General features: G+C 41.3%; 1 protein-coding gene and 1 pseudogene across 2 annotated transcripts in view; one reads left to right on the top strand and one right to left on the bottom strand.

Annotated features, from left to right (window-relative positions):
- The window catches only part of LOC139392116 (upstream stimulatory factor 2-like), a 30,085-nt gene extending 25,332 nt beyond the window's left edge, over positions 1–4,753 (top strand). Inside the window, exon 12 of one of the 2 annotated variants that reach the window (XM_071139833.1) lies at positions 291–4,753. In XM_071139833.1, coding sequence (XP_070995934.1) covers positions 291–380 — 90 coding nt within the window. In that variant the 3' untranslated portion in view covers positions 381–4,753. The remainder of the gene's footprint in view (positions 1–290) is intronic. The other variant, XM_071139834.1, reaches the window with a different exon arrangement.
- A 1,237-nt stretch (positions 4,754–5,990) lies between these two features.
- On the bottom strand, positions 5,991–6,764 carry LOC139391969 (free fatty acid receptor 3-like; annotated as a pseudogene).
- Between the last annotated feature and the right edge of the window lie 6,141 nt (positions 6,765–12,905).

The raw sequence follows: 12,905 nt of genomic DNA, 5'->3' as shown, positions 1-12,905 counted from the left end.
GTAACTTGCACATTCCACTATGCTGTCTGTTTCGTCAACACGTCCGGTGTATTCATTGGTTCACATTGTAGCAAAACGTTTTACAACAGAAAAATGTTGCAACGAAAAAGATAATTGCTTAAATTTATTTTAGTCCCTCCCTGTTTCAGCCCGTTTGCATTTGTTTGGTAATTTTTCATGCCTATGTATGAAGGTCTTATAAAATGCCTACATTGAAGTCTTCTCACATTTGGTAGTGTTGGCATTTGGTTGTTAACATTGTTTAATTGCGACGTTCTGTCATGTTATAGATTGAGGAGATGAAGAATGACAATGCACTGCTTCGAGCTCAGCTACAACAGCACGGCATAGAGATCAATGGAGATACGACACCACAGTGATCTACTGGACACACACACACACACTCTTACTTACTCACTGGAACACTGGTAAAATACAAATACTTATAGAATGCATGAAAGTACACATGCTCACGTGTATGCATCATCAGAAATTGCCACACATACACACAGAACAGAGGGCTTGAGAGGAAGAAGTGGACTGCTGACTGATCAATCCCCCTCCAACCTCCACACACACTCTCTTCCAAGGCTGAAAGCTGAAATTCATGACTCTAATTAAATTAGTTCCCCACTTCTGCTCAAAGACATTTTCCAAATGTCGTGCATTCACCTAACTCTGTTTTTGTTATGGACAATGACAATTCACATTTATTCTGTTTTAATCTGCTGCAGTTTTCCATGACTTTTTTTGGCATTTGTTGTGAGTTATACTACCGTGTCTGACATGAATGAATCCTTTTGTTTGTCATTTAATGTATTAGTTTACAATCATGCAAATATAGGGCTGAACTTTGCTGTTCCATTTTCCCTTAGAGATTACAAACCATGGTAGACATCAGGCACCTTCATCCTTTGATGCACACCATTTCAAAGGGTTGTTTCATTGTCAAGTGGAGGTAGATAAGAGAATATTGATTTAAGCTGTTTTAAAGGCCTGCGATGTAAAGGTATGGTTGTTGTATTAACACTAGGCCTGACATCGCAGACGATCAGGGCAGTAGGTGATAGCATAGCTCAGGTCATTAGGACAATATATAATATTGGTTCCCAAATGAATTTCAGTCCCCTCTTCCTTGCTTTAATTCCTCTTATATCTTGTATTGTCCCATCGGGTGCACAGTAAATCATTTAACCTGAATATCTGTCTCACTATATGGTAATGATGCATATTGGGCATGAAATCATGGTATGTATCTGCTTGTGATAGGTCACTTACCGGAATTCAATACATTAATTGGAGCATGTGTCAGCATTGCCATGTATAAGATGATAAATATCCCTGAGTCTCTATGATAGGGGATGTTCATTTACAGGCATTCAATTCAAATTTGGGACACTCAACTAAATATTGAGGATCTGAGGGAGAGTTGTCTATTATGGAATTTCACCATGTCCTCCAGTAATTTATATGTTTGGGAACCAGTGCTATGAAGGATAATTGTAGCACATCCCAGGTCAGCAGTGCTTTAAAGAATTGTTTGTGAGTGAAGGTTGTCAGCATCCTTGTTTTATCTCCACTGAAAGCAATCACAGCATGGCATTCTAACCACTGGCAAAATTTATTCCAATTGTACAATAACATTTCATAGCATTGGATTGGTTCTGTAGTAAGGTGGAGGTGCATTTTCAAGAGCTATATGCCCAATTCCAAGTCGATCCCTAGGCCCTACACTTGGATAGGTAAGCAATGTGGTGTTTGCGCCACCTTGCATTCTGATTGGCTAGGTGACATTTTCCGCATTGCTTACATCATATCCTTTTACGCCTACACTAGTGCCTTGGGGATAGAGGCAGGAGGTGGGCTTGGAATTGAGTTTCTGAACCAATCCTTTACCAAATCTGTTTTGAGGGGTCCAGACACGCTAGCGATTTCACTTGGTTTTGAGAAACTTGGACCACCCGAAATAGACTTGCTCATTGCTCGTTCTGCAGTTTTTTTTTTCTTCTTTTTAAAATAATTTTTTTTTTACCTTTATTTTACTAGGCAAGTCAGTTAAGAACAAATTATTATTTTCAATGACGGCCTAGGAACAGTGGGTTAACTGCCTGTTCAGTGGCAGAACGACAGATTTGTACCTTGTCAGCTCGGGGATTCGAACTTGCAACCTTTCGGTTACTAGTCCAACGCTCTAACCACTAGGCTACCCTGCCGCCCTGTGTAGCCCAATCAGCAGAGCTGGTAGGGGAAATGGCTTGAGTCGAATCAAATGGAATATAATGTTGCGGATAAAGTTGAAATTGTGTTATTCCGAAGTGTACAACATCTAAAGACCTGCATCACTATACTGAGAGTGTGGCCATTTCTAAAATAATGTATTTTTCCGTAGCTCCTATACTGCAGAACGAGCAATGAGAAAGTCTATTTCGGGTGGTCGAAGTTTCTCAAAACCAAGTGAAATCGTTAAAAAAGTGGACCCTTATATAACATACTATTTACATTTAAAAAAATATTTGTTCGGACATGGTGAAGCAATCCTTTACCCCCTTATAAAAAAAACTTGGGGGCATCTTGTCTGTTTAAAACACCTTATCCAGGGGAGTGGCTAACCTAATGTTTACTGCTCGCTATAATTATCCCTATCTGGCTCGAAGTACCATGAAAAAGAGTGGTCCTTTGAGACAGATATGGACAACAATATACTATATAACTGAAACAAATATGGACAACAGACTTTAGTTTCATTAGCATGAGCTAGCAGGGAGAATATAGTTGCCATGTAATTTTGAACTTGTAGGTCAATTTGACTTGTATTGCCAATAGGGCTGTCTGAAGAAAACTCTTGGTCCACCAAGAGTCAGCTGTTCTTTCGACCAATCGATTGGTCAAACATTTTTAAACATGTATTTTTCCATATATAGACACACCCAATGTGTTTTAATAAATTCTACTATATGCATTGAGCATGTCTGATGCTTTAAGACACAAATGACTCAAGAGGGAGCCAGAGATAAAGATAACCAAAAAGAAGGCCAAGTAAAACGCTGGAGAAAGCTCTCACTGAAGATTCAGTTAAGCACCTTGGGGAGTGCCACTGCAGTGGCCGCTGTCAAGCATATAAAACCTGTCAATGTTTTAGCCTACTCCGTAATTGCATTCTACCTTACTGTTTTCAAGTGGTATGTCATATTCGTTGTTGAACTATGAGCAAACCGCTGTTTGCACTATTTGCATTCTACTTTTTGTTTGTCTTAAGTAGGACGTAGACACTGTATGTACCGGTAGGTAAATCTTAGGCTATGATTAGGCTCATTTGCGTGTGCCGTCTGGAAAGAATCTGCCGGATACACAGTTGAATGAAAGGGGATGTTTGGCATATATGTCATTAGTAATACACCATACAATTCAGGAAAACGCATTTGTTATAAAATATTTTTATTAGTGTTACACCATTGCTCTTACATAACTTAACCATATACAATTTCAGTAGCACAATTAGTGCCTTCAGAAAGTATTCATAACCCTTGACTTATTACACATTTTGTTGTGTTAAAGGCTGAATTCAAACTCTATTACTTTTTTTCACCAATCTACACACTACCCCATAATGAAAAAATGAAAATATGATTTTAGAAATGTTTGTAAATGTATTAAATTAAATACAGAAATATCTAATTGACATAAGTATTCACACCCCTAAGTCAATACTTTGTAGAAGCAACTATGGCAGAGATTACAGCTGTGTGTCTTTCTGGGTAAGTCTCTAAGCGCTTTCCACACCTGGATTGTGCAACATTTTCCCATATATTATATTCAAATGTCTTCATACTTTGTCAAATTGGTTCTTGATCATTTTCAGGATTTGCCATAGGTTTTCAAGTAGATTTAAGTCAACTGTAATTCGTCCACTCACTGTCTTCTTGATAAGCAACTCCAGTGTAGATCTAGCCTTGTGTTTTAGGTTATTGTCCTGCTGAGAGATGAATACATCTCCCAGTATCTGGTGGAAAGCAGACTGAACCAGATTTTCCTCTAGGATTTGTCCTGTGCTTAGCTCCATTCTGTTTATTTTTTTATCCTGAAAAACTCACCAGTCTTTAACGATTACAAGCATACACATAACATGATGTCGCCACCACTATTTTTGAAAATATGGAGTGTGGTACTCAGTAATGTGTTGTATTGGATTAGCATAACACTTTGTATTCTCGACAAAAAGTGAATTACTTTGCCACATTTGTTTGCTGTATTACTGTACTGCTTTGTTGCAAACAGGATGCATATTTTGGAATATGTGTATTCTCTGCAGGCTTCCTTCTTTTCACTCTGTCAATTAGGTTAGTATTGTGTAGTTACTACAATGTTGTTGATCCATCCTCAGTTTTCTCCTATTACAGCCATTAAACTGTTACTGTTTTTAAGTCACCATTGGCCTCATGGTGAAAACCCTGACTGGTTTCCTTCCTCTCCGGCAACTGAATTAGGAAGGACGCCTATATCTTTGTAATGCCTGGGTGTATTCATACACCATCTAAAGTGTAATTAATAACTTCACTATGCTCAAAGGGATATTCAATGTCGGCTTTTATTATTTTTACCCATCTACCAATAAGTGCCCTTCTTTGCAAAGCATTGGAAACCTCCCTTTGGTTGAATCTGTGTTTGAAATTCACTGCTCGACTGAGGGACCTTACAATTATCTGTATGTGTGGGGTACAGAGATGAGGTAGTCATTAAAAAATCATGTTAAACACTATTGCACAGAGTGAATCCTTGCAAGTTATTATGTGACTTGTTAAACACATCTTTACTCCTGAATTTATTTAGGTGTACCATAACAAAGGGGTTGAATACTTACTGACTCAAGGCATTTCAGCTTTTAATGTAAACGTTTTGAAAAACATCATTCACTTTCACATTATAGGATATTGTGTGTTGGCCAGTCACAAAATGTGGAAAAAGTCAAGGAGTGTGAATACTTTCTGAAGGCACTGTATGGACTTTGACGTCACACTAAGATGGCACACTCCATCACACTGGATTGGTCCACTGAGACAGGCACGAATCAGACGGGTGTCTTGTGTGCCGTGAAGAAAATATAAATACGCGATAGCTCAACCGAAAAATTATCTGCCGACCAACAGCCTATTGACCAAGCAATTGACCATTTGACTGATTAAATGGGGTCAGCCCTAATTGCCAATCTGCTGCGTCAAACAAGGCACTAAACTGAATTCAATCCCATTGTATCTATAATGTTAGAATGTACTGGTAAACTAATAACCAACACATAGTTCACTGAATATACAGGACTCAAAAAGAGCATTTATCTGTATTTATCTAGACCAGCACATAGGAGTGCAGATGTCTATTGGCGTGGATTACAGTTTGGAGAGGGAGCTCATGATTGCTGAATGGATGTCAAACGGTCCTTATCAGTTCTTTTGCATCACTGAACCCCTGTCTTGTTTACAGTTCCTATCATTGGAAAGAGGAGCCTGGTACACTGTGACACCGCTGTATAATCTCCCCATGTTTGCACATCCTGCTTTACATGTTTGTTACATTAAATTAACTCAATATTAGACATCTTTCACACCCACTTCTAGACTCATACAGCCTCTGGTTCTAATTTATTTCTTCCAAGCCCCATAGAGCAAGTATATTTTTTTATGGGTGTTGCCTACTGGTCAGAGCAAAATTTAAGTGATAAGGGAGATCGATTTATTCGAACTGCACAAACTGTGGTTTGTTGAGGCGTGGGTAATGGTTGTACCATAATTGTGGCACTCCTTTTGGTAGCGTAATCAATCATAGGTAGGAACTTTGATAACATTAATTATCTTCGCAAACTTTTCCAACAGTTTCATAACATAACAGAATACACCTAATACATACTGTATAGAATACATAATTGCACTTAAAACATACATAAACCTTCATACACACTCAAGGGGGTCATGTTTCTCTGTATTTATGAGTCTTGAAGGCTACCAATGGGGGGCAGCAGTGAAGCTCCTGAAGCTGTGACTGAGCATGCCTCTGACAGACGCAGAGAAGTAGAAGATGATGGGGTCCAGGCAGGCATTGATGGTACTGGAGAGCAACGCTACATCACTCCAACTCTCGCTCTCTTTCCGAACGAACCCCACCACATGGGAAATGGTGTAGGGTCCAAAGCAGAGGGCAAACACCAACAGCTCGATGTTGGGCAGCGGAGACAGAATGCAGATGAAGTTGACATAGCAAAAGAGGCAGACGAGGAAAGGTACCAGGAATAGCTCCAGACGCACTGGGAGAAGGATGCTGAGCTGGTCTTGGGTGAAGTTCAGGTAGAACGTTGTCTGGGGATTATCCATTACGATCCCATTATTGTATATCCACTGGGAGCATAGCACAATGTTCATGATGCTGAGGTTCAGTGAAGACACCACCACCCAACGTATCTGATAGGGAAGGCCACATCAAGCTAGCGCTCCACACTCACCGCGGTCTGGAGGAGGGTGCTGTCGTAGATGGTGGAGTAGAACAGGAAACTAGTGACTGGATACAGGATGAAGGGGAGGTTCCAGTTCATATCATCCTTCATCTTGAGGGGCAGGAAGATGAGGTCCAAGATGGTCAAGTTGAGTAGCAGGATGTCAATGTAGGCAGGTTTGCGGTGCACGTTTTTGGCAAAAGTTGCAGAATGCCAGGATGTTGGCAGGTACTCCAATCACGAAGGTGACAATGTAAACGGACAGCAACAGATGAATGATTGGCATGGCGATTAGCCTACTCCATCAGTTATTGACACTTGGAGGCTCAACACAGCTGAGTGTTGAGTTGGAATGTGTAATATCTCTTTTGGGACTGTTGCAGCAATGTGTTACCAAACAGATGTCCCATAACAATATCCCATGTGATGTCCCATGAGATACTAATTTTCAGACATTATCTGTCAGCATTTCAGTAGGTAACACTACTCGTTAGCCATATTTTTGTCTGATTTTGTGTTTGATTGTTCACCTGTATAAAAATATAAGCCTCAACTTGACTTTTTTATAAAACTTGAGTTAATGTAAATGTATTACCTGTGTTCTGAATAAGTAAAATCATTAGTAGAGATTGGATTGATGCATACATTCAGAATTAACTCAATGTTAACAATATACAAAATAAATAAATAAACTGAGTGTACAAAACATTATGAACACCTTCCTAATATAGAGTTGCACCCCTTTTACTCTCAGAACAGCCTAAATTCGTCAGGGCATGGACTCTACAAGGTGTCAAAAGTATTCCACAGGGATGCTGGCCTATGTTGACTCCAGTGCTTCTCACAGTTATGTCAAGTTGGCTGGATTTCTTTTGGGTGAGGGACCATTCTTGAGACACAGGAAACTGTTGAGCATTAAAAACCCAGCAACGTTGCAGTTCTTGACAAGCTAAAACTGGTCTGCCTAGCACTTACGACCGACCATAACCCGTTCAAAGGAACTTACATCTTTTGTCTTACCCATACAATCCATGTCTCAATTGTCTCAAGGCTTTAAAATCCTTATTTAACCTGTCTCCTTCCCTTCATTTACAGTGATTGAAGTGGATTTAACAAGTGACATCAATAAGGGATCATAGCTTTCATCTGGATTCACCTGGTCAGTCCATGTCATGGAAAGAGCAGTGTATTGTCTGTTGTGGTGAAGTTTTATGAATAATCCCTCTTTTGTACTGATACAAAGCAAAAACAGTTTTTTATAAATACCTTATTTGCATAAGTATTCAGACCCTTTGCTATGACCGTCGAAATTGAGCTTAGGTGCATCCGGTTTCCATTGATAATCCTTGAGATGTTTCTGCAACTTGATTGGTGTCACGGTTGTCGTAAGAACGGGACCAAGGCCCAGCGGATGTTGAGTTCCACATATTTATTGAAAAGTGAAACTAAACGTGACTACGTGGTGCACAGGCACAAATACAAAACAATATCCCACAAACACAGGTGGGAAAAATAGCTACTTAAATATGATCCCCAATTAGAGACAACGATTACCAGCTGCCTCTAATTGGGAATCATACAAAACACCAACATAGAAAAATGTAACTAGAATACCCCCTAGTCACGCCCTGACCTACTACACCATAGAGAAACAAGGGCTCTCTATGGTCAGGGCGTGACGATTAGAGTCCATCTGTGGTAAATTCAATTGATTTGACATGATTTGGAAAAGCACACACCAGTCTATACAAGGGCCCACAGTTGGTAGTGCATGTCAAAGCAAAAACCAGGCCATGAGGTTGAAATAATTATCCGTAGAGCTCCGAGACAGGATTGTGTCGAGGCACAGATTTGGGGAAGGATACTAAAAAAGGTCTGCACCATTGAAGGTCCCCAAGAACATAGTGACCTCCTTCATTCTTAAATTAAAGAAGTTTGGAACCACCAAGACTCTTCCTAGAGCTGTCGGTCTGGCCAAACTGAGCAAGGCCTTGGTCAGGGAGGTGACCAACAACACAGAGTTCCTCTGTGGAGATGGGAGAACCTTCCAGAAGGACAACCATCTCTGCAGCATTCCACCAAATCAGGCCTTTATTGTACAGTGGCCAGACAGAAGTCAGTCCTCAGTAAAAGGGCACATGACAACCTTCTTGGAGTTTTCCAAAAGGCACCAATAGAACATGATTCTCTGGTCTGATGAAACCAAGATTAAACTTTTTGGCCTGAATGCTAACCGTCACGTCTGGATGAAACCTGGCACCATCCCTATGGTTAAGCATGGTGGTGGCAGAATCATGCTGTTTTTCAGTGGCAATGTGAATAGTCTGGGTAGCCATTTGACTAGATGTTCAGGAGTCTTATGGCTTGGGGGTAGAAGCTGTTTAGAAGCCTCTTGGACCGAGACTTGGCGCTCCGGTACCACTTGCCGTGTGGTAGCAGGGAGAATAGTCTATGACTAGGGTGGCTGGAGTCTTTGACAATTAAAAGGGCCTACCTCTGACACCACCTGGTATAGAAGTCCTGGATGGCAGGAAGCTTGGCTCCAGTGATGTACTGGGCCATTCGCACTACACTCTGTAGTCTCTTGCGGTCGGAGGCCGAGCAGTTGCCATGCCAGGCAGTGATGCAACCAGTCAGGATGTTCTCAATGGTGCAGCTATATAACCTTTTGAGAATCTGAGGACCCATTCCAAATCTTTTCAGTCTCCTGAGGGGGAATAGGTTTTGTCTTGCCCGCTTCACAACTGTCATGGTGTGCTTGGACCATGTTAGTTTGTTGGTGCTGTGGACACCAAGGAACTTGAAGCTCTCAACCTGCTCCACTGCAGCCCGTCGATGAGAATGGGGGCGTGAATCGGCCCGTCAGGAAGTCCAGGATCCAGTTGCAAAGGGAGGTGTTTAGTCCCAGGGTCCTTAGCTTATTTATGAGCTTGAGGGGCACTATGGTGTTGAACGCTGAGGTGTAGTAAATGAATAGCATTGTCACATACAGTTTAAGTCGGAAGTTTACATACACTGAGGTTAGACTCATTAAAACTCATTTTTCAACTGCTCCACAAATTTCTTGTTAACAAACTATAGTTTTGGCAAGTCGGTTAGGACACCTACTTTGTGCATGACACAAGTAATTTTTCCAACAATTGTTTACAGACAGATTATTTCACTTGTAATTCCCTGTATCACAATTCCAGTGGGTCAGAAGTTTACATACACTAAGTTGACTGTGCCTTTAAACAGCTTGGAAAATTCCAGAAAATATTTATAAACTTTCAACTTCAACTGTAGGTATTCGTTTTGTCAAGGTGTGAAAGGGGATTGTGGAGTGCAATAGGGACTGTGTCATCTGTGGATCTGTTGTGGCGGTATGCAAATTGGTGTGGGTCTAGGGTTTCTGGGATGATGGTGTTGATGTGAGCCATGACCAGCCTTTCAAAGCACTTCATGGCTACAGTCATGAGTGCTACGGGTCGGTAGTCATTTAGGCAGGTTACCTTAGTGTTCTTGGGCACAGGCACTATGGTGGTCTGCTTAAGCATGTTGGTACTACAGAGTCGGTCAGGGAGAGGTTGAAAATGTCAGTGAAGACACGTGGTTGGTCAGCGCATGCTCACAGTACATGTCCTGGTAATCCGTCTGGCCCTGCGGCCTTGTGAATGATGACCTGTCTAAAGGTCTTACTCACATCGGTTGTGGAGAGATTAATCACACAGTCTTCTGGTACAGCTGATGCTCTCATGAATGTTTCAGTGTTATTTGCCTCGAAGCGAGCATACAAGTAGTTTAGCTCGTCCGGTAGGCTCGTGTCATTGGGCAGATCTCGGCTGTGCTTCCCTTTGTAGTCTGTAATGGTTTACAGGCCCAGCCACATCCGACGAGTGTCAGAGCTGGTGTAGTACGATTCAAACTTAGTCCTGTATTGACGCTTGCCTGTTTGATGGTTCGTCGGAAGGCATAGCGGGATTTCTTATAAGCTTTCGGGTTAGAGTCCCGCTCCTTGAAAGCGACAGCTCTTGCCTTTACCTCAGTGCGGATGCTGCCTGTAGTCCATGGTTTCTGGTTGGGGTATGTATGTAAGGTCACTGTGGGGACGACGTCATCGATGCACTTATTAATGAACCCAATGACAGATGTGGTGTACTCCTCAATGCCATTAGAGGAATCCCAGAACCTATTCCAGTCTGTGCTAGCAAAACAGTCCTGTAGCTTAGCATCTGCTTCATCTGACCACTTTTTTATTGATCTAGTCACTGGTGCTTTCTGCTTTAGTTTTTGATTGTAAGCAGGAATCAAGAGGATGGAATTATGGTCATATTTGCCAAATGGAGGGTGAGGGAGAGCTTTGTATGCATCTCTGTGTGTGAAGTATAGGTGGTCCAGAGTACTTTTCCCTATGTTTGCACATTTAACATATTGATACAAATTAGGTAAAATTAAGTTTTCCTGCATTAAAGTCTCCGGCCACTAGGAGTGTCGCCTCTGGGTGAACGTTTTCTTGTTTGCTTATGGTGGAATAAAGCTCATTAAATGTTATCTTGGTGCCAGCCTCTGACTGTGGTGGTATGTAAACAGCTACAAAGAATATAGATGAGATCTCTCTCGGTAGGTAATGTGGTCTGCAGCTTATCATGAGAAACTCTACCTCAGGTGAGCAATGGCTCGAGACTTCCTTAGATATCGTGCACCAGCTGTTGTTGACAAAAATATATTATGTATGCATGTTGATATTGTTGTCGTTCAGCCACGACTCCGTGAAGCATAAGATGTTAAAGTTTTTAATGTCCCGTTGATAGTTTAATCTTCCAAATAACTCGTCCATTTTATTGTCCAAAGATTGCATGTTTGCAAGCAGAATTGGGGGGTATGGGGGTTTATTCAATCGCCTCCTACTCCTCAGAAGGCAGCCTGTTCCCGAGGGAGCCATATATCCTCCGCCTCAGGCTGGTCAGAGTCTTGAAAGAAGAAAAAGGATTCTGCTAGTCAGTGGTGAGTAATCTCAGTCCTGATGTCTAGAAGTTATTTTCGGTCATAAGAGATGGTAGCGGCAACATTATGTACAAAAATAGTACAAAAATAAGTTACAAACAATGCACATAAACAAAAAAAACACAATCGGTTGGGGGCACGTAAACGTCTGCCTTCTGCTCCGGCACCATTTTCTGTTCTGCCGCCATTTTACATACAGTGCCTTGCAAAAGTATTCATCCCCCTTGGCGTTTTTCCTATTTTGTTGCAGTACGAATCTATTAATAAACCAATTAGGCACATTTGGACAGTCCGTCTGGCCCTGCGTCTGGCCCTGAAACAAAACTAACCGAAAGGAAAAAGGGATCGGTGGCGGCTAGTAGGCCGGTGACTACGACCGCTGAGCACCACCCGAACAGGCGGGGGAGCCAACTTCGGTGGGAGTCAACTTCGGTGGGAGTCGTGACACACTGCTGCTCGATCATCCTATTTTTCCAACTTCATTGAGGAAAATAAAAACAATCCAAAATGTATTTTCGATACTGTCGCAAAGCTAACTAAAAAGCAGCATTCCCCAATGAACTTCTTTGAGGAAAAGATCATGATCATTAAAAAGCAAATTATGGACTCCTCTTTAAATCTGTGTATTCTTCCAAAGCTCAGTTGTACTGAGTCTGCACAACTCTGCCAGGACCTAGGATCAAGAGAGACACTCAAGTGTTTTAGTACTATATCTCTTGACACAATGATGAAAATAATCATGGCCTCCAAACCTTCAAGCTGCATACTAGACCCTATTCCAACTAAACTACTGAAAGAGCTGCTTCCTGTGCTTGGCCCTACTATGTTGAACATAATAAACGGATATCTATACACCGGATGTGTACCAAACTCACTAAAAGTGGCAGTAATAAAGCCTCTCTTGAAAAAGCCAAACCTTGACCCAGAAAATATTTTTTAAAATATCGGCCTACATCAAATCTCCCATTCCTCTCAATTTCTTTTGAAAAAGCTGTTGCGCAGCAACTCATTGCCTTTCTGAAGACAAACAATGTATACAAAACGCTTCAGTCTGGTTTTAGACCCCATCATAGTACTGAGACTGCATGTGTGAAGGTAGTAAATTATCTTTTAATTGCGTCAGACCGAGGCTCTGCATCTGTCCTCGTGCTCCTAGACCTCAGTGCTGCTTTTGATACCATCGATCACCACATTATTTTTGTTAGCGCTGCAGTCATTACAAGAGAGAGGAGAGCATAATGATATACTGACCTTTCAACCCAAAACTGTTGGGAGACAGCTATCTGAACGGAATTATTCAACTAACATCTCAGCTGACATTGCTGTCTCATTCACTTCCTGTCATGACTCCAAACTAAGATATTACATGGTAGATTTATAATTACAAAGTTCTGCTACTTCTTTCATTTCTATTGAAGTGTTTGAAGATTATTTTCAGGAACAC

The sequence above is a fragment of the Oncorhynchus clarkii genome, chromosome 32, assembly GCF_045791955.1.
Source record: "Oncorhynchus clarkii lewisi isolate Uvic-CL-2024 chromosome 32, UVic_Ocla_1.0, whole genome shotgun sequence".
Classification (NCBI taxonomy): domain Eukaryota; kingdom Metazoa; phylum Chordata; class Actinopteri; order Salmoniformes; family Salmonidae; genus Oncorhynchus; species Oncorhynchus clarkii.
The sequence above is the reverse complement of the archived record's forward strand: the minus strand, read 5'-3'. Positions and strand labels throughout refer to the sequence as shown.